General features: G+C 36.4%; 6 protein-coding genes across 7 annotated transcripts; 2 read left to right on the top strand and 4 right to left on the bottom strand.

The window, feature by feature from the left end:
• Positions 1-280: 280 nt before the first annotated feature.
• Positions 281-1,757, bottom strand: LOC133704934 (inactive protein RESTRICTED TEV MOVEMENT 2-like). Its single transcript, XM_062130000.1, has 2 exons — positions 1,447-1,757; positions 281-1,349 (listed from the first exon to the last, which is right to left on the bottom strand). The coding sequence occupies exons 1-2, from the start codon at positions 1,592-1,594 to the stop codon at positions 397-399; spliced, it is 1,101 nt and encodes a 366-aa protein (XP_061985984.1). The 5' UTR covers positions 1,595-1,757; the 3' UTR covers positions 281-396.
• A 1,256-nt stretch (positions 1,758-3,013) lies between these two features.
• LOC133705962 (uncharacterized) lies at positions 3,014-4,256 on the bottom strand. The gene is made up of 2 exons (XM_062131424.1): positions 3,967-4,256; positions 3,014-3,876 (listed from the first exon to the last, which is right to left on the bottom strand). Exons 1-2 carry the CDS (start codon positions 4,064-4,066, stop codon positions 3,212-3,214), a joined length of 765 nt encoding a protein of 254 aa, XP_061987408.1. The 5' UTR covers positions 4,067-4,256; the 3' UTR covers positions 3,014-3,211.
• Positions 4,257-5,001: 745 nt separating this feature from the next.
• Positions 5,002-6,642, bottom strand: LOC133704986 (inactive protein RESTRICTED TEV MOVEMENT 2-like). Its single transcript, XM_062130069.1, has 2 exons — positions 6,320-6,642; positions 5,002-6,154 (listed from the first exon to the last, which is right to left on the bottom strand). The coding sequence occupies exons 1-2, from the start codon at positions 6,432-6,434 to the stop codon at positions 5,145-5,147; spliced, it is 1,125 nt and encodes a 374-aa protein (XP_061986053.1). The 5' UTR covers positions 6,435-6,642; the 3' UTR covers positions 5,002-5,144.
• A 2,741-nt stretch (positions 6,643-9,383) lies between these two features.
• Positions 9,384-12,206, top strand: LOC133704366 (uncharacterized). The gene is made up of 9 exons (XM_062129176.1): positions 9,384-9,606; positions 9,722-9,926; positions 10,150-10,240; positions 10,335-10,480; positions 10,595-10,838; positions 10,923-11,027; positions 11,126-11,308; positions 11,421-11,625; positions 11,725-12,206. Exons 1-9 carry the CDS (start codon positions 9,384-9,386, stop codon positions 12,204-12,206), a joined length of 1,884 nt encoding a protein of 627 aa, XP_061985160.1.
• Positions 12,207-16,329: 4,123 nt separating this feature from the next.
• On the top strand, positions 16,330-22,825 carry LOC133705902 (uncharacterized). 2 transcript variants are annotated; one of them, XM_062131336.1, is made up of 12 exons: positions 16,330-16,436; positions 17,075-17,310; positions 17,546-17,750; positions 18,206-18,296; positions 18,421-18,566; positions 19,012-19,255; positions 20,126-20,230; positions 20,356-20,538; positions 20,810-21,014; positions 21,473-21,965; positions 22,373-22,452; positions 22,578-22,825. In XM_062131336.1, exons 2-12 carry the CDS (start codon positions 17,079-17,081, stop codon positions 22,580-22,582), a joined length of 1,989 nt encoding a protein of 662 aa, XP_061987320.1. In that variant the 5' UTR covers positions 16,330-16,436; positions 17,075-17,078; the 3' UTR covers positions 22,583-22,825. The 2 variants fall into 2 exon arrangements, with proteins under 2 accessions (XP_061987320.1, XP_061987319.1); XM_062131335.1 differs by lacking the exon at positions 16,330-16,436 and adding an exon at positions 16,460-16,551.
• A 1,108-nt stretch (positions 22,826-23,933) lies between these two features.
• Positions 23,934-24,833, bottom strand: LOC133704173 (cell wall / vacuolar inhibitor of fructosidase 2-like). The gene has a single exon (XM_062128939.1). The coding sequence runs from the start codon at positions 24,566-24,568 to the stop codon at positions 24,020-24,022; it is 549 nt and encodes a 182-aa protein (XP_061984923.1). The 5' UTR covers positions 24,569-24,833; the 3' UTR covers positions 23,934-24,019.
• Positions 24,834-24,902: the final 69 nt, after the last annotated feature.

Raw genomic sequence — 24,902 nt, forward strand, 5'->3', positions numbered from 1 at the left:
GTTAAACGCGTGGTGTGGGACGAATTAATAAAATTACACTTTAGTCCCACACACACCTATGGTTTCAATTGGATCCTCAAATTGAAAAGTAAGCACTGTTTTTCTGAAATTATTATTATTTTTTAATATTGCTATATCTGGCATACATTTCTATTAAGAAATAGCATTAAAAAAAAAAACTGCTCAGAATTAATGATAAAACATGTTCCATTATTTATTTATTTATTTATTTTTAAAAAAGATGAAATACGCTCATATGTAAGTATATGTGCTTAAAATATAATAAACATGCGATCTCAATATTTGCATTTCAACTGTTCTAGAGATGCTTTCAGATACAGTATTTATTGATACTGCCATATTTTCATGCCACAGTCTTGTTCTTGGAACATAGCTTTAGATCTTGCCAGATGAGCTAAAAATGCTATAGAAATGTGCTCCAACTGCCATAATTATTGAAACTGCCACAAAAATATTCACTATCAGTTGATTCTCATCATTCTTCATGTCCTCGTCCTTGTTAGCAGAAGCTCTTGCATTCTCTGCATCCTTAGAAATATCCTTGTTAGACTTCTCTTTATCATCACCAGCAGCTGTCTCATTCTTCTCCTCCTCCTCCTCCTCCTTCAGGAAAACACTCTCAGCTGTCTTTGGCTCCTCACTTTTCCCATCCTTTTCCTCTTCCTTTACCAATGGCTTTTCAACAACTTTCTCAGCTATCTTTGGTTCCTCACTTTTCTCCTCTTCTTTCGAAGGCTTTTCAGCAACTTTATCGGGCTTTTCCTCTTCAACAAGCTTCCCGTTTGCTTCATTCTTTTCTTTCTTTTCGGTGACAATTTGATGAGCCTTTTCACCATCTACCCCTGCACTCTTCTCCTCTATTTTTTTTGTGGTATTAACCAATAAATCAGCTTTTTGAGGAGCTTCATATTGACCCTTTTGAGATACCTCTTCGCTGGCTGCCTTTTGGGGGCTTAGAGCTTTAACATCTTTCCCTTCTGTTTCTTTGGCAAAGGTGGTTGAGGTTCTCCCTGAAGGAGTCTCTTCTCCATTCTTCTCAGGCTTTGGTTTTCCTGTGGAGTCTTGAAGCCCAGGATCCTCTTGGCTAGCTGTGGCCTCCAATTTTCCAGTATCAGTACTTTTTACAGCAGGAATGTTTTTCGGAATCCTGATGGTTAGGATCCCACCAGCAAACTCCAATTTCATTTGGCTCAGGTCACAATTTTTGGGAACGGTGTGAGCTGTATTAAAGCGACTGCGCATGTTATTTGCTAGTATACGCTCTCCATAAACTCTGATATTACCTTGCAGTTCGTCTGCCGCAACACTTACTTGCTCTTTCAAGAAACCTGCATAATTAACCACACTTTTAATTCATAAAAATACAAGGTTGAACCATGAAGATTTAAAGCTGAATTTTAGGCAATTAGATAATCAGAAAGTTACCAGGAAGATATACAAGTAAAACTAGAGCTGCATCGTCTTCCTTCCTTTCTGTATTTGGCTGAAAACTGGTTGGAAGACTTTGAGAGGTGCTGCGGAGATTATATCTTCTGGGCCGAAAACCAGTGTATCCATCTCTTTGATTCATCATGATTTTTATCCTTCTATCTCTTTTGGTATTAATTTTTAATAAACACGAAGTGGAATTTTTCGCTCTTAATTAATCTGTTGGCTACAATTTTCTGGTTTGTATTTATATTAGAAATTTTCGGATTGTAAGTTGGTTTTGAGTTTTCTTAACAGAATGAACATTTGGTTGCTTTGCTTTTGTACATTGGTTCGATGATCCCTTGGGCATTATAAGGCACAACTTCCTTCACAAATAAAGAAGGTTTCTTTCTTTGGCATGTAGTCTTTCCAATGCATGACATAACAATTACAACGGATGATGATTTAAGAACCATCAGCAATGTACTCCAAAAAATATTCCACTGCTGTACAATGAGAACTGAAGCAAAAGCCAAAATTTTGTTGCCTTGGATATCGAATTTATTATCCAGCAAGAAATGCGATTCTTTGGCATTGGCCGTCATTAGGCCAATAGAACTTAAGTGACTTTGCGATGAAGTCTTTTGAGTGAATAGCCTGCTCTAGTATTAATACATTCATGTTTCCTAATCACCTTCCGGTCCAACCATTGATGAGGTGACTTGAGACCTTGGATGGGTTGAGGTTCGGGCCGAGTTTAACAAATAACGGTCTGATGATACCACATGACACTTAGGCTTTGTTGGATCTGTCTTATCCCATTGATGGGTGCAGATCCTTAATATATAGTGAAAACAAAGGAATTCTCTGATCTGTAGGTTACGTTTAAAAGGATGTCTCCATGGTATTGTCTTATGTTAAAAAGGGTTTTCTAGGTCAATTAGCGTGCTAAACATTGACTGAGAAGCTAAAAGCGATTATCCTGAGGCCAGGGGAAGCGATCCAGGTCTCTATTTTTGAGAAATTTGAGAAGTCATTCATGACCTCCTTCTTCACCATTGCTTGGAGGGAGTGGAGCCCTTTCAGTAGTTGGGGTTTCTTCTTCAGGACCAGGTTGTCTGGTGGTTGCTTTTGAAACTTTAATGATGAAAGAAAAATCCAGCCTGAAACCTAGTCTTCATTTTATTCACCTTAAAATTTTCCGGAGCAGAAAAATCTTGATTGAAAACTACTATTATAAGCAAGTGGTCACTCTGCAAGAACTTGGATGGCATGGAAGGAAGGCGAAGAAAGCACTAGCTAGTCCCTGCTTTTCTTATTAAGTTATACGTAGTACGTCGTAATGACTTCTCTTACACCTTTGAGAGAATGCAACATAAACCATTCCTTGCTTTCCAAATTGTCTGTTTATAATATCAATTTCCAGGACATTATATGTTTAAAGCTTTGAGAAGTTAAAAATCATGATCCTGATGCCAAATGATGCATGTGGTCTAGGAGTCTCTAGCTCATTGTTTATTCATAGATAAGAAATTTGTAGCCATAGTTTGTCTCATCTATGTTAAGAATTGGAAGAATAAAGTATCGTAATTATTTTTTCATTTTCCTTGAATTGATTAAACTACAGATGAAAACTGCTTCGAATACAGTGTAAATAGCTGCTTCATTGATGCCACCAAGCTAGTCATGGGGCATGCTCATGTACAAGAAATACATGTGGTGTACATATAGAAGTTAGATGTATCAAACTAACTTTTGCTAGTCTTGATCATCTCTATATTCATTCTGCCTTCTTTCTAGATTGGCCATAGATGGTATAGAATACATAAGCTCCAATTGCCAGGATCAAAGAGAGTATGGTGAATTTATCTACTATATATAGCCTTTCAGTCACCACCCTTGTTACAATATTGTGATTCACAGACGTTCCAGAAGAAGAACTTGCATTCTCCATATCCTTTACCTCCCCTTCCTTCTCTTGTTCAACACTTTCACCACTCTTCTCCTCTTCCTTTTTATCACCAACCTGTCCTATAGTGCTTTGATCATCTACTTCCTTTTGAGACATCCATTCGCTCATGTTTTTTCCACCTTCAACACCTTTGGTTTCTATAATTTCTTTATCCACAGTTTGTTGTCTTGCAGTACCATCTCCACTCATTTCAGGCCCTAACCTGCTTGTATTACTTTCTTGTAGGCTTGGAGCTTCCTGTCTTGTTGGGGCCTCTAATGCACCAGTACTAGCTTGAGCAGGAATTACTTTTGGAACTCTGATGGTTAGAGTTCCATCATCAAATTTGGTTTTTGCTTCATAGAGGTTAAATTTTTCAGGAATATCCTCGAAAAGTGTATCGAAGTGCCAGTTTTTAAGTGCGGGATTACTACAGACTCTGATATAATGTGATGGTGCAACTATCCTACAATCTATATGCTTCTCAGCAAAACCTGCAGAGTGCATAATTTACCAACAAAATAAGGTTACAAAATATACATGACATGATCAAAGCTAGTTTAACAAAAATATTTTCAACGTACCAGGTAGATGAACATGCAACGTAAGAGCTTCATCTTCCTCTATCCGTTCCGTTTTCGGTAAAAAAAGCGATCGCGATTGGGTAGGTTTACCTTGGTCCATAACAGTTCATCAACTAATTCATCTACTCATAGACCTTTTTGATTTTGATATCCCTCAATGTGCCAATGTTTTAGGGTTTTTTTTTTTTTTAATGAATATGCTGACAGTTGATATTTATGGGAGGATTGCAAGGTAGTTTGGTTTTGAGTTCTCTTGACAGGGAGTCTATTCTTTCTTTGTTGCGTAGGTTTCCTTAAAATGAGGTTTTAGCTTTTGTCCCTCTATTTCCTGTGTACAAATTAAGGACAGGGATTCTCTACTTGTCCTGCAGGTCTTTTCCAAGGCTTCCGTACAGATTTTTGAACATCAGGCCTTTCATAAGTGTTAAATTGTAAGAAATAGCCCCCAACTATACGCAATCCTCAATTAAGCCTCCAAAGTTTAAAGTTAATAAATTTTACCCTTAAATTGTCGAGCATTACCCAATATCACCATCATATTTTGGTGCAAAAATCAGAGGGTAATAGAACGTGGCAAGTGGCAACAAATAAACTCATCTGTGTTAAACCGATTTTGGAAGAATCACTTGTCATGAAAAATGAGAAAAAAAAAAACCATTATTGAAATTGGAGTTTGTGTGAAATAAGTGATTTAATTTTTTTTTATTATATTTTTCCTTCAAAGGCTGCATATAGTTGAAACAAAGTTATTAAATTATGTGGGATCCATGATCTAGTACAATTACAGGTTGTATGAGTTTTTTCCTTCAAACCTGTCATGCTGGAAAAAAGAATGAACAAAAAGTTAACTGAAATATCAAGACTAGCATTGTAAAATCAAATGTTCTTCGTTTCTTTTACTTTACAAATAAAGGAGGAATTCTCTCCTCGGCCTGCAAAGCTTACACTATACCTTGTTTGCATAATATTGATATTTGTGAATGTCCTATCAGTCTTTGGCAGGGTAAAAATATTCTCAGATTTATAATTAGAGGATTTGAAAGAGAAAATAATTAAATAGTTATTGGAGGTGAGGAATTTAATGATACAAGTATTTGAGGCCTGGATTTTATTGTAGAAATTTACACAATGGGTTTAAGTAGTTGACAAATACAAGTTAATGCATGATATTGTAAGAATTAGTCTTTGGAAGTTCCAGATGATCGATAGCTGTAGACCATGTAAGCTCCAAGTGCTACAATCACGAGGACTGCCACACCCATATTCACCATTGATTGCCCTTCTTCACTTAGCTCCATGGTGCTAAGTCCTTTCATGGTCTTCTTTGCAGCAGTTGCAGCTACATTCTTCACTTCCTTGACTTTGCCAGCAACATTGAAATCCTGCTTTGTCTTTTCTTCAGTACCAGCACTCGCAAATCTAACACTCTTTTCTTTGTCTAATTTGTCCAAAGCTCTAAGAGAAGCGGTTTCACCAGCGGACATTGATTCTTTTCTTTTCTTGCTACTTTCATCACCTTCTGTTGCCAGAGATTCTTTTCTTTTCTTGATGCTTTCCTCTTGTTCAAACAAAGTCTTCTCCTTTACTGATTCTGTTGGCAGCTTCTTGCTTACTTCATCTGTGCTTTCTTTCTTTACAACTATGGGCTTTTGGTCAACTGTTTTAGCACTAGAGACCTGATCAGTCTTTTCATCTTTCTGCTTCATTGTATCAGTAGTCGAAACAACTTTGGGTGGGGCTTCAGCTGGACCCTTTTGAGACTTTTGATCTTTCAAGGCTTCTTGAGGGCTTAGAGCTCCCACCTTCTGGCCATCTGTTTGTTTTGGGCTAGAAAAGCCTGCAGCACCCTCCATACCCTTCTGTGCCTTTGTCTCCATTTTAGGTTTCTGAGAGACTTGAGAAGTCGTAGTCTTCTCTGGTAGGGCATCTTTTGAAGGCAGCAAAGCCTCTTTGGTTCCCTTTGCTTCTTCTTTGCGGTGAGATTGTTTGATGGTAGCTTTAGGCATTGTAATGGAAAGAATTCCATCATGAAACTTGCCTTGAATTTTATTCACCTCACAGTTTTGTGGAACAGGAAAAGTTTGATTGAATCGACTCCATTTATTATAAGAAAGTGGTCGTTCTCCGGTAACTCGAACAATTCGGGAGGAATGAACATAAGTGATCTTCAGCTGCTCCTTTAGAAAGTCTGCAAAATCAGGAAAAATATTATAAGAAAACTGATGTCTCTTTAACACCATCCTCAAAACTTCCACTCATCCTAATTCTGAACCATTTAAGACATTGCGAAGTTAAACCACGAACAATCGTTCGGCACAATTTATAAAGCCTAAAAATAAATGGTAAAGCTCACCAGGAAGATGAATGCGCAGAACATTTTCCCCCTCTTCTTCCTTCCATTCAGACTTGGGTTGAAAATCCTCATACTGGATAGCAGCATATCCTCCAATGCGTGTCTTCATGGCCATTTCTATTCCTCTCTTCTCTTCGGTTTTCGTAATTTAGTAGAATGTGTTTGGTGAAGTCATGGTTAAGCCTGTGTTTTTTATATAGGCCTGAAACAATGGAGGATCGCTAAAAGTTGTCCTTTTAGACTTTCTTAATCAGGAAACTATTCTTTCTTGATTGATTTAGTTTCTGAAAGTTTCATGAGATTTAAGTATCCCATGATCATGTATGAAGTATAACCTGCTTAAGAAATAAAGCTGAAGTTCTTTGTTTGCCCTGTACTCATTAGGTTATCCATCCTCATTTCTCAACTCATCTGAAACAAAATTTCTTAATCATAAAATACACAAAACATGTTTTACATGCAGGAGAAATACTTCAGATGGAATTAATAAAAAATATTGTAGCAAATTTGGAATTGCTTTGGCATGAAGCATATGTATGCTGTCAAAATCTTTTAATTTCAGAAAAGTTAGCTGAATTCCTTGAGCTCAGAGACATCTCTGCTCAAAGGCTTTCTTTGACAAGGAATTCTGTTTCTGCCGCACCTTTTGACCCTTGATGAGAAAAGGATACCTGGCATTTGATTTCTCTGCAGGTTGGTGCATGAGCTTGACAGAAAGCATATGATTCTTCCATAACCATTTACCAGCATCCAGAGAGACATCTCTGACAACCCAAGAGCCAGGTTCAGGAAAGAAATGAAAGGGGGAGGCAAAGAAATGCATGCCCGAAAACAAAAGCTAGAACTTAATTATCTGAAAAAAGAAAAGAAAGGTAACTTTATGGCCTAGGAATATTGATGCTTGCTTTTACAGAATTTTCTTCTAAAGAATCTTCCTAAAAGGGTTGAATCCTGAAAAGAGAACTAGTAGCTGAAGAAGAATGGCTCTGCTGAATATTATGACAGATACAAATAGAAACTTAGACAATGATTAAGTCAGCACCATAAACAAAATGGGCTTCAACTAAATGAGGGCTAGTAAAAGAATTGGCACCTGAAGAACAGAAAGCGCTCACTAGGCTGTATCCAGCTGCCTTTATCTGCATGAGCTTGCAGTAGGGAATCCTTCCTGTGAGAAGAATTCCATAGCCTTTCCTACAAGGATAGCTAATGTTCGAGCACAGTTAGCTGCCCCGACCTTGCCGACCACTCCATAAATCAAATATAACCGGCATAAAATAATTAATATGTCCGTTGAGAATTTTTTTTTACAAATCTTTGGTTTCTTGTGAATTAAATTTAAGGGGAAAGGAACATATTTGTCCCCCAACTATAACATGATTCTCAACCGGATCCCCAAAATAATAAATTCTCATATGGATTTTCATTACCCAATTAACCCCACAACTTAAATTTATGATAGAAACAGTATTGTTTTAAGACAAATTACACATCCTTTTATGATTTTGAATGAAGAAATTCTAACTTAGCCAAGAACAAAGGATAATTCGGCTTGTTATAAATCAAAATCTTTAAAGATTGAGAATAAATAAATATAGAAAAACATTTAATATGTATCCAAGTCTCACCTTATAGTCTTTTTTTTATAGAAAATATTAAAAAGTCCTAGTAATACTAAATAGAAAAAATTAATAAAATAAAAACCCATTCCCTTCAAATAGAAAAAACTAGAAAGATATAATAATATATAAATACAAAAGGAAAAAGAGGAAAAATAAATAAATTTCTACACTGAAAAGAAAATAAAAATAACCAAGGAAAATATTTATTTTTTCAAAAAAAAGCATCACATTTTTTATATGAGGGTGAATTGGGTAGTGTTCAATAGATGATGGACTTAATTGGGAATTATTTTTGCTTGAGGATCCAATTGATAATTGGATGATAGCTAATACACTTGTATGTCCTTTCATGTTAAATTGTTTATGCTGAACTGACATTTTGAAAGTTGTGGCCAGTCAAAAATTAATATAGGTTGGAATTTGCAAGATTTCCCCCCCTATCTTATGAATTTTTAATTCATAAAGATAAATAATATAATGAAAAAAATTACTAGTGATATGCGAAAACTAGCACAATTACACCCTTATTAAAAATATAGATCCCAGGACTCGATAACGAAAAAAAAATTAGTATTTCTAAAACAATCTTGCAATCGTCACTCTCATTTAATTATTTCTCTGCTGATTGTAATGTGTAAAATCTATTTCATAATTTATTTGAAGTATTATATTTTTATTTTATATTTTTCAATTATGACATGTATAAACTATTTTATTTCATTAATTTATTTTTAATATGTGTTATTTTAATATTTTTTTTAAAAAAAAAACCTCTTTTTTTTTAAAAAAGTCAACTTTTATCGGTAAACTTTCAAATTAAAAAGGAATTACATCCACAGAACTTCAGATTTTTATCATTAAAAATACATGGATTTTCCTGATTTCTTGCTAAAAAAAACCTTCAGTTACCAACCCTCCTTACAATAGTAAACAATCTCAGGTTGTCAGCGACTAAATGACTATGTTTCCGGTCATAAGTTCCTATCATATTTAGGATCAATGCTTGTCTAAATCTAGTAAATATATTGCCTTATATATGCATCCTTTCTCTTCTTTCAAACCACAATCCTCATAACCTATTCAACTATTTTTTATTTCCCTTTACATGCGCCTTGTAAGTTTTTTCCTGTTTTTTTCGCCTGGTTTATAATGTTTGTTTTGTCTTTATTTTTAAGGATGTTACAAAATTTGGTCAAAATCTTTGGACACTGTTTGAGAAAAATAAGATAGCTTTGGCTGATTTTATGGTCCAAAAAGATTCCATCGGATCAAGAAAAATGATTGACTTCGCCTTTTTGAGAAAGGCATGAAAAAAATGAAATTCTTGTGAACATGCTCTCCGAATCTCGCTTAAATTTTAGAGTAGAATTGATTATTTAACTGTGGTTCATCTAATTCACAGGTACAGTGGTGGCACTTGGAATTATAGTTAAAAAGCTAGTATGGTCAAGGCAGGAATCGCCCTAGTGGGGCTATTATTTATATGTTGCTGGTCATCTACAATGGGAGCTGAAGAACATGTTCTATACAAAGATCCAACGAAGCCAGTTGATAAAAGGGTTAAGGATTTGCTAAAAAGAATGACACTTGAAGAGAAGATTGGACAAATGGTCCAACTTGAAAGAACTAACATGACTGCTGAAATCATGAGAAAATACTACATTGGTATGACTGCAGAAATCCTAAAAATGCATGCATATTGCTCATGTTTTTCTGCATTTAAAAGATTCTAATTGAGGCCTAGAGTGAAGAACTAAATAATTGGTGTGATTAATTATAGGGAGCTTGTTGAGTGGAGGAGGGAGTGTGCCAGCTGATAGGGCTTCTCCAAAACAATGGGTTGATATGGTGAATACGTTCCAAAAAGGGTCTCTATCAACCCGTCTTGGCATCCCAATGATCTATGGAATTGATGCAGTCCATGGCCACAACAATGTTTACAAGGCAACCATTTTCCCTCATAATGTTGGCCTTGGAGTTACCAGGCAAGTTCACATACGATTTGTCACAGGATCTGAGGCAGCTTTGATACCATGTTAGATAGCGTGTTTTGTGTTTTGTGTTTTTTTTCTTTGTTCTTTTTGTATATATCTTCTGGTGTATTCATGAGAAGTTTCTTTAGTTTTCTCATTGTTTTGCCTTGGATTTGAACCTGAGTTGATACCTTATTGGATGCGTACTTCATTTTTATATACCATGATGTTTCAGGGATCCTGCCCTTGTGAAGAAGATTGGTGCTGCAACCGCGCTTGAAGTTCGAGCAACTGGAATTCCATATGCTTTTGCTCCATGCATTGCGGTAAACTAAGCCATTAATCTCGATCCCAGAATTGCTACGACTCAAATTTTCCCTTGATCTTATCATGCCACATATCTATCATTGCATTATGCAGGTCTGCAGAGATCCAAGATGGGGCAGGTGTTATGAAAGCTATAGTGAAGACCACAAGATTGTCCAAATGATGACTGAGATCATCCCTGGTTTACAAGGAGATGTCCCTGCCAATTTTCAAAGAGGCACCCCTTTTGTTTCTGGAAAGTAAGAATTGATTTGTCAGGCCTAATGCGTCATTTTCTTGATCAAGCATACACAGATTCTTCAGCTCTATCTCCTAATGACGTCTATATTTTGCCCTTTTCTGACACCATGTAGAGACAAGGTTGCAGCTTGTGCCAAGCACTTTGTTGGGGATGGTGGCACTGTCAAGGGCATTAATGAAAACAATACCATAGTTACCCATAACGAACTCTACAACATCCACATGCCTGCCTATTTGAATTCACTTGATAAGGGTGTTGCAACAGTCATGGTATCCTATTCGAGTATCAACGGCTTAAAGATGCATGCTAACCGTGGATTGGTTACCGGTTTTCTCAAGAGGAAACTCAAGTTCAGGGTAAGACACGGATTCTGGCAAATCAAGTTATTGAATTGATGCACATGAAACACTGTATCATGTATTGTTGCCTGTAAATTTCAGGGTTTTGTCATCTCAGACTGGGAAGGAATCGACAGGATTACCTATCCACCTCATAAGAACTACAGTTACTCTATTCTAAAGTCGGTTAACGCTGGCGTCGACATGGTGTGTTACTAACCATTATTCTCAGAGATTAAATGCTTGGATATTGATGTTAATTTCACCAAGGAGCAGATATCTGACATAGGTTTTGTATGATTCAGGTTATGGTTCCTTACAACTACACAGAGTTTATTAATGGTTTGACCGATTTGGTTACCAAGAAGGCCATTCGCATTCAACGCATAGATGATGCAGTTAAGAGAATCTTGAGGGTCAAGTTCGCAATGGGTCTCTTCGAAAATCCACTTGCCGATTACAGTTTCGTTGACAAGCTTGGAAGCAAGGTGAGTGTGAATTCAGCCAGGCGGATGAGGCCAGTGTTTTTCACTGACCACTCCCCTGAAAATGATTCTGAATAACCAGATTGGGTTAATGATATTTGCTTTCTTTCTTCAGGAACATAGAGAACTAGCCAGGGAAGCTGTGAGGAAATCCCTTGTGCTGTTGAAAAATGGAAAATCTGCTAAAAGCCCTGTGGTGCCTCTTCCTAAGAAAGCAAGCAAGATCCTTGTTGCTGGAACTCATGCTGACAATCTTGGCTATCAATGTGGTGGCTGGACAATAAAATGGCAGGGACAAGAGGGAAATAACCTGACTGCTGGTATATAATAATCTCAACTCACTTCCTGTATAGCCAACATGTTGAAATATTGTGAATACAAAAGGCAGATGCATGATAGAATTTGTAACCCTTGAGCAGGCACCACCATCCTTAAAGGCATCCAAGCTGCCGTTGATCCAAGCACTAAAGTAGTCTTCAAAGAGAATCCTAACGCTAAATACGTGAAGTCCCAGGGCTTCTCCCATGCCATTGTTGTTGTGGGCGAGCCTCCATATGCAGAGACAGCAGGCGACAATCTGAACCTGACGCTCCCAAATCCTGGTCCGAAGATAATAAACAACGTCTGCGGGGCTGTCAAATGTGTTGTAGTCATCGTCTCCGGTAGACCACTAGTGATTGAATCATATGTTCCAAAGATTGACGCTCTTGTGGCAGCCTGGCTTCCAGGAAGTGAAGGCCAAGGTGTTGCTGATGTTCTATTCGGCGACTATGGATTCACTGGCAAGTTGGCTAGAACTTGGTTCAGGAGGGTCGATCAGCTTCCAATGAATGTTGGTGACAAGCACTATGATCCACTCTTCCCATTTGGTTTTGGCCTTGAGACTAAGCCATCGAACTAGATTCTTTCCTCAATCTTCTCCATACAAGCTTTTGTGAGACCAGCATTCCTTGCAAAATAAATCATAGCAGTTGATTCCATTGGCAACTGTCTCTGAAGACATTATTATTATTTTTTTTTAAAAGAAGAAATTTGGTTAACACTTGTATGGTCAGATCATGACTCTCCATAATGATCAATACTGGATTATGGATTACAATAACCCTACTTTTTTTTTTAACCATTAAAATTGTGGAACCATTTAATTTCTAGCTAAATAAGTTTTATTTAACGATACCAGTGTTTTATATCGTCTATAAGTTCGAATGGGCAACAATATCTCTTAAAGAGTCCAGTTACATTACGGATTTGTGTATCATTTTGAATGCTTCGGACCATTTCTTAATTTCTTTGACTCTCCGGCTAGTGATTCAAATGATAGGTGGATCCCCTTTCCATACTATAATTTTTGTTTCTAATTCAAAATATTTTTTTATTAATCTAGGTCTAAAATTAGGGACGGAAATAGATACTCGGGGGTTGAATTTTTTTATATTCATACTTTATTTATTATTCATTGGATAAAATTTTTAAATATTTATATTTATATTTTATTCATCAAGTTTCGAGTACCCGTATAAATATTTATTGTCAAACTATTATTTAATATTCAAAAAAATAAAAGGTAAAATTATATATACTTGAAAAATTTATATATATGATTTTGATTGGGTTGGGTTGACCATATTTATATATCATTGATCACTTATTGAGCAAGTTAACTATTAAAAAAAATCATTTTATTCGTATTGATTCGAGTTAATATCTATGGATTAAATTTTCATAGCTATCTAAAATTCACTTAAAGAGGGATTCAAACTTGTATTTCATTTAATTAACTCTTAAGATTGCGTCAACTTTGATTTCCAATTATAATTTTTTAAAATTAATATAGATATTTAGGCTAGTTTTCGTGTACTTTAATTAATTTTATATGTCTTGAAATTAATGATCATGTAAACTTCTAGTGGCTTTGAAGAGAACTCGAACTCGTAACTATTAAAAAGTAAACTCAAGATCTAACCAATTAAATTATTTCTCAGTATTCCAATCATAATTTTAATATGTTTAGATATGGTTTTTAATTTTGTTTTATATGATTGACTCTACCAATAAGTGAGGTCTAACCTCAGTTATTTTGAAGAATCTTTAAGTTGTTTTTATTAAGGTATGACCTCAATTTTAGATTACGAAAGAAGCTTGTCGGCAACAAAATAATAATAAAATAACCATTAAAAACCATTAGATCAAAATCAAAATAACCTCATTCTTAATTATAAATTATTAATAATCTATTTTATAATATTTTAATTCAAAAACTATAAAATTACTATATATCTTTTTAAGTGATTTTATTATTAAAATCACTTTTAAAAACAATTTTAACCAAACACCTTGAAATTATTATTTTTTCAACATCAACTTTAATTATAGTTTTAACCTAATATATATTTTATAAAATTAATCAAAACTAAAAATACCTTTTCTACACAAGCTACCGAAAATGCCAAACACACATTTACATGAAATGTCCCAGGTTTGGAGAAGTTGCATCAGCTGCAATCTCTCAGCATTTCCATCAACCATCTGGGAACTGGGGCAGATGATTTGAACTTTCTCTCCACGTTGGTAAATGTGACCAGTTTGCAGCTAGTGAGTGGCTACAAGTGATAACAACTTTCAAGGGTCATTGCAGAACATGGAATGGGAAGTGAGGTTTTGGCCCGCGGCGATGTCTACAGTCATGGCATACTTTTGCTAGAGTTGTTCACAGGGAAGAGGCCTTCTGGTGATATGTTCAAAGAGGGTTTAAACCTCCACAAATTTGCTAACGCTGCTTTGCCTGAGCAAGTGGTTGATGTTGTGGATCCAATTCTACTTCAGGAAATGAAAAAAATTCAGAGACAAGAACAGACAGCAGCCACAAGGTTCAGGGGTGTTTAATTTCAATAATGGAGATTGGAGCTGCTTGTTCTGCTGAATTTACACAAGAAAGGATGAACAGGAGTGATGTTGCAGCAAAGCTGCTTTCAATCAAACGCAAACTTCCTTAATCTTGTATTACGTGGAGCGTTCAAGAATATTTGGGCAGAGAGAAAAGGGGGGGGGGGGGGGGGGAACAACACAGCACAGAAAAAAAAATACAGAGAACTAAGGACGAACGAACGACAAAGGTGGAAGCACAGAACAGGAGGACGAAGACGAAAAGGGACAGACAGGAAGCGAACGCAAGAAAAAACAGAGAACTCAAATATAACGAGCAAACACAGGGGAGAGGGACCAAAGCAAGCCACCATCTTCGACTCCTCTCTCTGCACCAGGTAAGTCATTCTCTTCTTTGCATTATAATTCACTAATACTGTCGCTGTGAATTATAATTAACTCTTTGCTGTGCTGCACGCGTCATGCGTGCTGCTGCCTAAGCCAGCCGGGTCACTGGCTTTTGCCAGGGACCGGGCTGGTACAGCTGGATTATATCCAGCCTTAAAAAAAGTGAATCAGATCTGGTTCTCAGGCCCAACCTATCCAAATAACTTTTTGGCTAAATGTGTGTTTAGATTAATCATATGTCTTAAATCCAAGATAATTCGGATTTGGGATTAATCACCACTCTCATTGGATCATCATCAAGATAATCACTAATTTTTTTAAATTAGGGTTTAAACATTATATTTAATATTTTTTATTCTAGTTTTAACAGTCAGAAATCTTTAGTTTTTGTCCATGATTCACAAAAGAAATTTCTAAGATTTTTTATTACCTAAAAACTGCATCGTTGTTTATCAATCACACGATCCAGCTTCCAGCACCAATCACAAGTCAAACAATCAAACGGTCGGGTTTGAGACAGCGACGTGGTCCCCGAATAACTGTCACACGATCTGGCTTCTTAATAACGTTAAGAGCACACGCGCGCACCAGATTGCCACATCCCTGTCACGTCTGTCGAGAAAAAAATCCAGCCCCCCTCCACTATCCCTTTTTGGGTAAACTACATTTCGATCCTCCAACTATAATATATGTTTCGATGAGGACTCCCCTCAGCCACAAGTTTCAATTGCACCACAACTTATGCAATATCAACCTTCCATCCAATACTAGTTTTTTTTCTTACTACTAAACTGTTCATTATTGATAATATTTTTCTTAGAAGCATCTCATAAAATAATTCTATCAAAGATAAAATTATTTGAAATTCTTTTATTTTGTTACGGTCAAGATTATTTTTTATCTGGAAATTTGATTAGAATTTTAACAATCATTTATCATATAAATGATTGATATTATGTGTCATTTAGACTTTTTAGACAGCATTTATGCATTTAATTAGTAAAAATTAACACTAATTTTTTTTTAAGTTGAAATATTAGAAAGGAGCATTTGAATAAAAAATGTAGTGAGAAGCTCTGTGTTTCGTTGAAAGTGTGGTTATGAAAAAAATAATAATACAAGAAATAAAAGATAATTTTAATGCAAGATATGTATCCTCTAAGTCTATTATTACATATAATTAAAGGATATAAATGAAAAAATAAATAAAACCTTATAAATATCTCTCCATAAAATTTTTTAAAAATATCCCTTTTAGTATTAAAAAACTCGATTGTTAAGGGTGTATTTGAGAGTGTTGTAGCTGTTGTTTTTGAAAGTGCTTTACGCTCGAAAAAATATCAAAATAATATATATTTTTTTATTTTTAAAAAATTATTTTTGATATCAGCGCATCAAAATAATCTGAAAACACTAAGAAAATATTAATTTCAAACTATGAAAAAATTAAAAAATAAAATTTTTTTTCCAAAAACATTTTTAAAATATAAAAACAAACCTAACCTAAAAGTTTTAATTAGTGTATCGTAGTAATATTTAAAAATTCGTCGGAATCCTTGAAACCGAACAAACAGATTTCTCCGTCCAAAAATTCCAATCAAATTCACCATATCCCCATCCAAAACTCAAGGATTGATAATAGCAATTTTTAAATACTAAGGCCCAAAATGAAATAATTTGAAAGATTCAAGGTCCAAGTCGAACTTTACTCAAAGAATCAATAAGAAGAAACCGCCAGCACAGTTATATCGACAGCAAAACCCAGTAGTACACATTCCACATTCCACACTCCACTACCCTCTCTCTCTGTTTGTCTCTCCCTCTCTGTCTCTCGCTAACACCAAACAGGCTCTCGTCTCAAGTAATCTCTCTCTCTCTCTCTCTCACACACACACACACACAATACGCTTATTTCATTTTTTCTTGCTTCCGTGTTTGGTTGCTGAGAAAATCAATGCAGCAAGAAAACAAAAACAGTAAAACGTTTGCGTTCTTCTTATTTTATTTCCCTACGCTAGTTTTTTTTTTCAAATGCTGGAAGTTGTTGCATTGGAAATGCTGCAGAGAGTTTCAGCTGTTTGATTTTCTCTCGGTTTCCTTTCCATTTTCTCAGCATCCAAACGAAAAGCAAAACGAGATTCTGTTTATTTTTACTCTTCGAATAATTAGGATCATAGGAGCTAAGGTTTAAGTTTGCTCTTTTGCTTTGCTTGTTTGGTTGCTGAGAAAGTGCAGCAAAGAAAGAATAAGGAAAATTGTTGAATGTTTGTGCTCTGCATATCTTACACGCTACTTATTAAAAAAATAAAAATAAGTTCTGAATGTAGAAGGTTATTGGTTCGATTTTCGTACTGTTTCCTTTCCATTTTCTAAGCAACCAAACAGATCATAAATAAGCACTAATACTAATTTCTTTTGTTGTTTTGTAATAATGAGAAAGGATCGTAGAAACTTAGCTGAATTTTATTTCGTTTCGTTTCCTTTTTTTTTGTGGTGTAGGAAAATGGAGGCTATGGCTAGGATTTTGATGAAGATGATGGGGATAATGCTGTGGTTCATGGTGCTGATAGCAATGGCAGTGGGAGAGGATGTGAAATACAAAGATCCGAAGCAACCAGTAGCAGTTCGGATTAAGGACTTGATGAGTAAAATGACGCTTGAAGAAAAAATTGGTCAAATGGTTCAAATTGATAGGTTGACAGCCTCTCCGGATATTATGCAGACTTACTGCATTGGTAATATCTAAAACTCCCCAATATTGTTTGCTTTGCGTTAAATTTTGCCGGTGTGGTGCTAATGACAGTTTCTTTGAGAGCTATGATACTCACAAATTGTAGAGCTTGTGCCTGGAGATGTTGTGAACAAGTGTTGCGCTAGCATTGCTGGTTTTGTAAATTGTGCTGCTTTGTTGTTCCTGTTTGATGGGATAATGAGTTTATGATGGTATTGAACGGGAATGATTGTGTGCAGGTAGTATTTTGAGTGGAGGTGGGAGCGCACCACTTCCTAATGCCAGTGCTGAGGATTGGGTTACTATGATAAATGGGTTTCAGCATGGGTCGTTGTCTAGCCGATTGGGGATTCCAATGATTTATGGCATTGATGCTGTTCATGGGCATAATAATGTCTTTAATGCCACAATCTTTCCTCACAATATTGGGCTTGGAGCTACCAGGCAAGTATAAATTTTAAGTTCCTTGTTTATTGATTCTCTCACAACAAGAACTTTGTGCTACAGAGTCATCGATTTCACAAACTGCCTGTAGGCTTTAGTTCAGATAATATATTTAGTGTATGCTTTATGTAAAAGAAGTCTTCCACTTTCTGTCTCTTTGCTTTGTAATTAGTGCTAATGAGAGTATACATGTTAAATTCAACATGCATAGGTCGACATATCATTTCCATTCTTGCAGAAGAGCGAAGTAATCTACAGTAAAACTTGTTGGTGGTCTCACGCATTGGTTTCCATTGGTCTGGTTTAACTTAATAATCCTAAAGTCTTCTGATCTTTGGATCAATTAATTTTAATCTTTTTTTTACCGGGAAAGCACCCACACATTTATTATAGAATTTCATGCCGGCTCATTAATCTGTGTTGACTTTATATTTTATTGGACTTCTTACATATAGGGATCCTGACCTGGTGAAGAGGATTGGAAGTGCAACCGCTCTTGAAGTTAGAGCGACAGGAATTCCTTATGTCTTTGCTCCATGTATAGCAGTAAATAACTTACTTCACTATCAGTTCTTAAATCTTTTTGTAGATATTAAATACGTGAATCAAGCAGTGCCTTTCATGCACTTTTCATATTAATTTTGTATTTTTCATTACATCTGCTCCGAAGGTTTGCAAAGATCCAAGGTGGGGTCGGTGTTATGAAAGCTACAGCGAGGATCACAAAGTTGTGCAGGCTATGACTGAGATCATACCTGGTTTACAAGGCGACATTCCTGTTAATTCTCGGAAAGGAGTTCCATATGTTGGTGGGAAGTACGGACCCTCAGAAGTCTAAACATCCTTCATAAATAGGCCTTATCAACGTCCTTCAAGTCACCAGTTTTGCGACCTTCAGAAGTCTAAACATCCCTCATAAATAGGCCTTATCAACATCCTTCAAGTCACTAGTTTTGCTTCTTTTATACGTCTGATATCCAAAAGAATTAGCATATTCATGTCCTGGCTCTTAGTATTTAGTAACAGCAGCCACATAAATCAGTTCTCAGCACTTGTAGTGTTTAACTGGTGTTATTCTACAAGAATGAACCAGAGCACCTAAAAAAGAAGCCTATCCCCTCTTTTTTCTACCCCTTCTCTACTGTTGATCTACTTATAGCAACCTGCATTTTATGCTCAACTGTTCTAAACATGCATTTGATTTGTCTTCTTTTTTTTGTCCTTCTGATTTTTTTTCCCTTTTCCTTTCCCGTTTTTGTAGGAAAAAGGTTGCAGCTTGTGCAAAGCACTTCGTGGGTGATGGTGGAACAACCAAGGGCATCAATGAGAACAATACAGTTATTGACAAGCATGGGCTACTGAGCATCCACATGCCTGCCTATTCAGATTCAATCATCAAAGGTGTTTCAACTGTTATGGTTTCCTATTCCAGTTGGAATGGGGAAAAGATGCACGCAAATCGTGAGCTAATAACTGGCTTCCTCAAGAACACCCTCAAGTTTAAGGTCAGGTTCACATTTCAATTTTAATTTCAATGCTCAGCCAGCATCCACACTTATGAATTGTGGCAAAATTGTATTTTCTTGCAATAAACAAGGATTTGAACATAGGTTTTACAGCAATTCTTGGAACCTTCAACTTCCAATGCCTATCAAAGATTTTTACGATGTACCATGGGCAAAACCTCAACTTTTGGCATTTGAGACGATTCTGCTTGGTGCATGGCCCAACTCAATAAAAACATAATTCCACCCCTTTGTGTAGGTTGGCTTTGCCTGGAAGTCTCCTCCAGCAAACACCTCGCCATCAAGTCTTTGATTTTTTTTAAAATAGTGGCATTGTTTTAGCCTCAATTATAAATGCACTTGCATGCTTAAGTATTGTTGTTTTGGCTTCATTCCAAATTAACCATTTCTAACTGTATTTTTTTTTTGTGCTGATGCATCGGCTTCATTTTCTTGCATGTTTTTCATTATTTAATCCATCTTATTTCTTCATTTTTTGCACTCATTCTTGAGTTAATTTTTTTCTTACTGCCCAACATCCTTTATGATCAAGGATGGTTAGCCATCATTTTAACTCCCTTAATAATAGTAGGGATATCATGATCAAGAGCATGCTACCAGCACTGTTTGTTCATTGATCTTTCTATGATGCCCTGGCCAATATGGAGAGCATCACGCTTGATTCTTTCCAGATCATGAAAGTGACCTTTGGAATCCTTTTGGCAATAAGCTTAACATCACTGGTTTTTCCATGGTTAGCTGTTGCAGTTGATCTCATGCTCCATGTAGATTTGGTAATGTAACCATACATATGCAACGTGAAATTTGGTACCCAGGCTAACTGCTGTTGCTGTCTTGATCAACTTTCAGGGTTTTGTTATCTCAGATTGGCAGGGTATTGACAGGATCACTTCACCACCACATGCAAATTACACATACTCTGTCCAAGCTGCAATCCAAGCTGGCATCGACATGGTTAGCAGCTCATGTTATGGGCAATGTCATTTGAGATTGAATTCAAGTGAACTCTTCTCTGCCCTGCAGAGATGGCTGAGAGTGAATAATTCTGAAACTTGGATTTCTGGTTCTCTTTTTTTCAGGTCATGCTGCCTTTCAACCACACAGAGTTCATTGATGATCTTACTTATCTGGTCAAGAGCAATGTCATCCCAGTGGATCGCATTGATGATGCTGTGGGGAGGATTTTGCTAGTGAAGTTCACCTTGGGTCTCTTTGAGAACCCTTTAGCTGATCTCAGCCTTGTTAATGAGCTTGGAAGCCAGGTCAGTAAAGCAAATCATTGCTCAGTATCTAGAGTCTGTATTTTCGAATTGGTCTTTTAATTTAGAAATTTGGCACCCAATGCTTTGCATGAGGTAAGATGTTCAAGAAAGCTCTCTCTTGCATTACCAGGTGACATGCATCTTCTTTTTTGATTAAATTATCTTGCTTTCCTCCCAAATATATCTCCCCTGTCTGTTTACCTGGTTGATATGCTGAGCGTAGTTTTAAAATATGGTGCCATGAATGGTGAACATCCTTTTACTTATCCAGGCACATAGAGACTTGGCTAGGGAAGCTGTAAGGAAATCACTTGTGCTGCTGAAGAATGGAAAAAATGAAACTGATCCATTACTTCCACTTCCCAGGAAGGTTTCTAAGATTCTAGTAGCCGGTACGCATGCTGATAATTTGGGCTATCAATGTGGTGGGTGGACTATTCAGTGGCAAGGATTTAGCGGCAACGGATACACTAGGGGTATGCCTTGTTTAATATGCTGTTACAGACTGCATTATGAATCCCTCCCTTAAAAATATATGTATAACTGTCTTATTCTCACCTCCTTGGACATCTTGAAAATTTCTTCACTTATTTAAAACATAGATGACGCTTCTTTGGAATCATTTCTTTTTTCTTTAGGTTCGAGAACTTTAATGATGGTTTGGCACATTTCTTCATTTATTTATAACATAGATGACGCTTCTTTGGAATCATTTCTTTTTTCTTTAGGTTCGAGAACTTTAATGATGGTTTGGCACATGTCAAACATCTAATCTAAGGTCCTAAGATATCCTTTTAAGAATTTAGGAAAAGTGCATATCTACAATGGTTTAGAGTATCATTTTTTGTGGTGATTTCTGATCCCAATTCATCCAATATCCTCTGAATGCCTTGTGATGAGAACAATAAATTTTATACTTCCCCTTTCATGTTAGGAACCACCATCCTTGGTGCCATAAAATCTACTGTTGATCCAAGCACAGAAGTTGTGTTCCAAGAGAACCCTGATAGCAAGTTCATTAAGGATAATAATTTTGCTTATGCCATCATTGTTGTGGGTGAGGCTCCTTATGCCGAGACTGCAGGAGACAGCATGGACCTCACAATGATAGATCCAGGTCCCAGTGTCATCAGCAATGTTTGCAAGACAGTCAAGTGTGTTGTTGTTGTCATTTCTGGCAGACCTGTTGTGATTGAGCCATACCTCTCCTCGATTGATGCCTTAGTAGCAGCATGGTTACCTGGCACGGAAGGGCAAGGCATCGCTGATGCCCTTTTTGGAGACTATGGATTCACTGGAAAACTTCCAAGAACATGGTTCAAAAATGTGGACCAACTACCAATGAATGTCGGGGATCCCCATTATGATCCACTCTTCCCCTTTGACTTTGGTCTGAAGACCAAGTCGCCTCCAGACATTGTGCGAAGGTAAGTCTAGTTCAATAATTGTTTTGAAATTTTAATCTGTGTTTCAGTATTATTACGGAATTCCATCGAACAATATTTTTTATTATCTGGTAGCTTGTATTATCGAGCACAAAAAAGAAGGAATTTGCAGGCTACTCTAACTTTCTTTTTTCTCATATCCCTTGGTACATGCAAGTCATTGGATGGAGAGTTGTTTACGCTGTACAAGGGATATAAATAGTTCAGTTGGCGTGCGGTGTTTTCCTTGAGTTTATAAAGTGCTTCCTGGCATTTTGGTTCCATTACACGTGAATTCAGAAACCGGTGCTATACCTATAGCATTCGTTGTTAATGGTTTTTGTTCAATAAAAGAAGCTGTTTTTTTTGTATGGATACCTATTAAAACCCACAATGCTGTTTGTTTGCAGGTCAACCTCAGCTGGAATTATTGGGAGGCCATATGCACTCTTTCTCATGGTTTCTGTAATTTTCAGTTTATGTTTCATAGGTATACTTTCCACCTGACCTACCACATGCAAGTTATTTTCTGAACGAGTCGATCTCTCTCGTCAACCTTTATGATTTGCTTCCCAGGCTCCTTGATTAATGAAATCTTTTGCCAAATCATGATAGGTTAAACCCAACTTAGTGAGCGAGCTCTGGGCAGAGGAAGGAGGCTTCAAAGGTAACGAACATGATTTGTTTGACGTTAAATGCTCTGCTAGCATAGAGGGATCTTACTGACTTGTAGCCTGGAAGACGAGAGCAGCCTTTCCAATTCTTGTTCCAGAATTTCTACTTAAAAAAAAAAAATGTAAAGAAGAACATTGAACCTTGATTAATTATTCTGAAATCTGCCGAAGTGCTTTCTATTCTCTGTATCTGTATCCTGTGCGTTTTCAGCTCTTGTTAGTTGTCTCAAAATCAATGGTTTATTATTGTCATTATTATTATCACGAACCAGTTAGATGGATACATTTGCATTTGATAATTTACTAGGGAGCCCAATACGAATGAAGATTACACTTCTCTAGGGAGCCCAATAGGAATTGAGACTACATTTTCGTATGAGCCCAATAGGAATTGAGATTACATTTTACTAGTGAGCCCTGCAGCGGTTTTCCTGGGCGCCAATTGCGCAGAAATCAGCCCAATAACAACATGAAACCAGGGTGAGGCCTTTAAAAAAAAAAAATATATACCCGAATTACATGTACCAGCTTTTAGGGATTCGGGTAACAAATTGTCAGGAAATGGGTGATTTGAGTAATTATCTAAAATCTTTTCGGTAGGTTTGGGTAAAATATAAAAGAAATTCGGGTCATTTTGTTCATTTGAATTTGGTCAAAAATATTTTTAAAACTAACGGGCTTGCAATTTCTGTCTTAATTTTGGTTAGTCATAAACTCTTTTAATCTAATTTTGACTAGTTAATTCAATTTTTTATTTTGATATAGAATTTGAGGTAAGAAAAAAATTAGGTTATAATCCGAGTCAGGTAAAAAAGATTTTTTTAAAAAATGTTTGGATTAGAATGATTATGTAAATTTAAAATTTTCATTGGAATTACCATCTCCCTTGAGCCCTAAATTCAAACCTACTCAAAAAAAAAATTCATAAATCATATTTGTCAGCACATATGACCCAGATGGTTTGGCACCAAAGATCGATAAATTTCTCAAAAAAAAAAAGGATTGATCAAAATTCATAAAGTGGCAAATTAAGGAGGCCCTTTAGCCTACCGAAATGGCTATTTTTCGGCCAAATCACCCAAATTTGTCAGCACATAGGACCACACGGCATGGCACCAAGGATGTATCAAGATTCAAGAAATTAAAGCTTTGACGTGCATTAGCCAATTCAAGAATGCACTTGAGGTCTTAGCCTTGTTAGAAAAGGGATTTTTTTTTTATCCAGTTCGATTATTTTTGTGTAAGTCTGTTATTCTTATGGTATTTTATATATTTATTGGGTTTGCAAGATATTCAGTGGATCCAAAAATTAGTTATGATGCATATAAATTAACCCGAACATCTCAGGTTATCAACAAAAAAAAAAAAAAACTCTTGGCTATGCTAATCCAAAGGAGATGAAGGAATGATGGAACCGATTTCACAAAGACGTTTTAAATCACCATTCCTGCTCCCTAAAGGTGGTGAAGAGATTCCCTTGAAAGCATCCTGGCAATGATCAGAAGCTTCAGAAGCAATACCTGCCAACTCAGCCAACCCAAAAAAGGTCTCCGAGTTCAAGTCATTGTAGGCCTCTTCTAGTTTAGAAACTGCCCTGAGATAATCATGGCTGCATGTTTCGAGACGGTAATGGTAATCTTGACTAGAAGTATTCTTGAGTAGCTCTGCTATGTAGTAGTCTCTGATGTTGTTTGCATTGGTGTATGCTAATCCAAAGGAGATGAAGGCCAGTGTGTAGCTATCGGCATCTGGGGTACGTGAGTCGGAATAAAGAGCTTCGACACAGAAAGTGTAGTTTGATGTTTGGTTGCAGACCTTGTCTGCTAGCTCGGTTGGCTTATCAGCGGCGGCTGGGGAAGCATGGATGAGGATGAAACAAACCAAGAAAGCAAGAAAGTGATAGGGGACAGAGAAGGAATGATATCTAGTCATTTCTTTCAGATACTGTAAGAACTAATGTAAGATAGAAAGGCCAGCTTGTGTTTTTAAAGAAAAGGTTGTGAGATAAAGGAGAAAGAAACAATTAATTAATGTCCTTAGATGCTTTACCATCCTTGAAATTACCAAAAATAGCTCAAACCCTCTTATAATCTACGTAAAAACATGGGGATATCTCATATAAATTTCTCATTGATGAAGTAAAATAGGTATTAAAAGAACAGACTGCGTGTTGAGCATTGCAAGAACTACTGCGTATCTTTTTTACTACCCTAATGAAACCCCAGAGTCTTCTGCGTAAAAAGATGAATGTATGCAGGAAAAACCC

Source organism: Populus nigra, chromosome 10 (genome assembly GCF_951802175.1).
Source record: "Populus nigra chromosome 10, ddPopNigr1.1, whole genome shotgun sequence".
Taxonomy (NCBI): Eukaryota; Viridiplantae; Streptophyta; class Magnoliopsida; order Malpighiales; family Salicaceae; genus Populus; species Populus nigra.

Bases quoted from the DNA above. Each gene is read 5' to 3' on its own strand.
- LOC133704366 (XM_062129176.1), top strand. From the start codon at position 9,384: ATGGTCAAGGCAGGAATCGCCCTAGTGGGGCTATTATTTATATGTTGC. The intron at 10,481-10,594 runs GTAAGAATTGAT...GACACCATGTAG, and splicing joins ACCCCTTTTGTTTCTGGAAA to AGACAAGGTTGCAGCTTGTG. The intron at 11,626-11,724 runs GTATATAATAAT...ACCCTTGAGCAG, and splicing joins GGGAAATAACCTGACTGCTG to GCACCACCATCCTTAAAGGC.
- LOC133704934 (XM_062130000.1), bottom strand. From the start codon at position 1,594: ATGATGAATCAAAGAGATGGATACACTGGTTTTCGGCCCAGAAGATAT. The intron at 1,350-1,446 runs GTAACTTTCTGA...TTAATTATGCAG, and splicing joins TTTACTTGTATATCTTCCTG to GTTTCTTGAAAGAGCAAGTA.
- LOC133704173 (XM_062128939.1), bottom strand. From the start codon at position 24,568: ATGACTAGATATCATTCCTTCTCTGTCCCCTATCACTTTCTTGCTTTC.
- LOC133704986 (XM_062130069.1), bottom strand. From the start codon at position 6,434: ATGGCCATGAAGACACGCATTGGAGGATATGCTGCTATCCAGTATGAG. The intron at 6,155-6,319 runs GTGAGCTTTACC...CTGATTTTGCAG, and splicing joins TCTGCGCATTCATCTTCCTG to ACTTTCTAAAGGAGCAGCTG.
- LOC133705962 (XM_062131424.1), bottom strand. From the start codon at position 4,066: ATGGACCAAGGTAAACCTACCCAATCGCGATCGCTTTTTTTACCGAAA. The intron at 3,877-3,966 runs GTACGTTGAAAA...TGCACTCTGCAG, and splicing joins GTTGCATGTTCATCTACCTG to GTTTTGCTGAGAAGCATATA.
- LOC133705902 (XM_062131336.1), top strand. From the start codon at position 17,079: ATGGAGGCTATGGCTAGGATTTTGATGAAGATGATGGGGATAATGCTG. The intron at 18,567-19,011 runs GTACGGACCCTC...CCGTTTTTGTAG, and splicing joins GTTCCATATGTTGGTGGGAA to GAAAAAGGTTGCAGCTTGTG. The intron at 20,231-20,355 runs GTTAGCAGCTCA...TCTTTTTTTCAG, and splicing joins TCCAAGCTGGCATCGACATG to GTCATGCTGCCTTTCAACCA.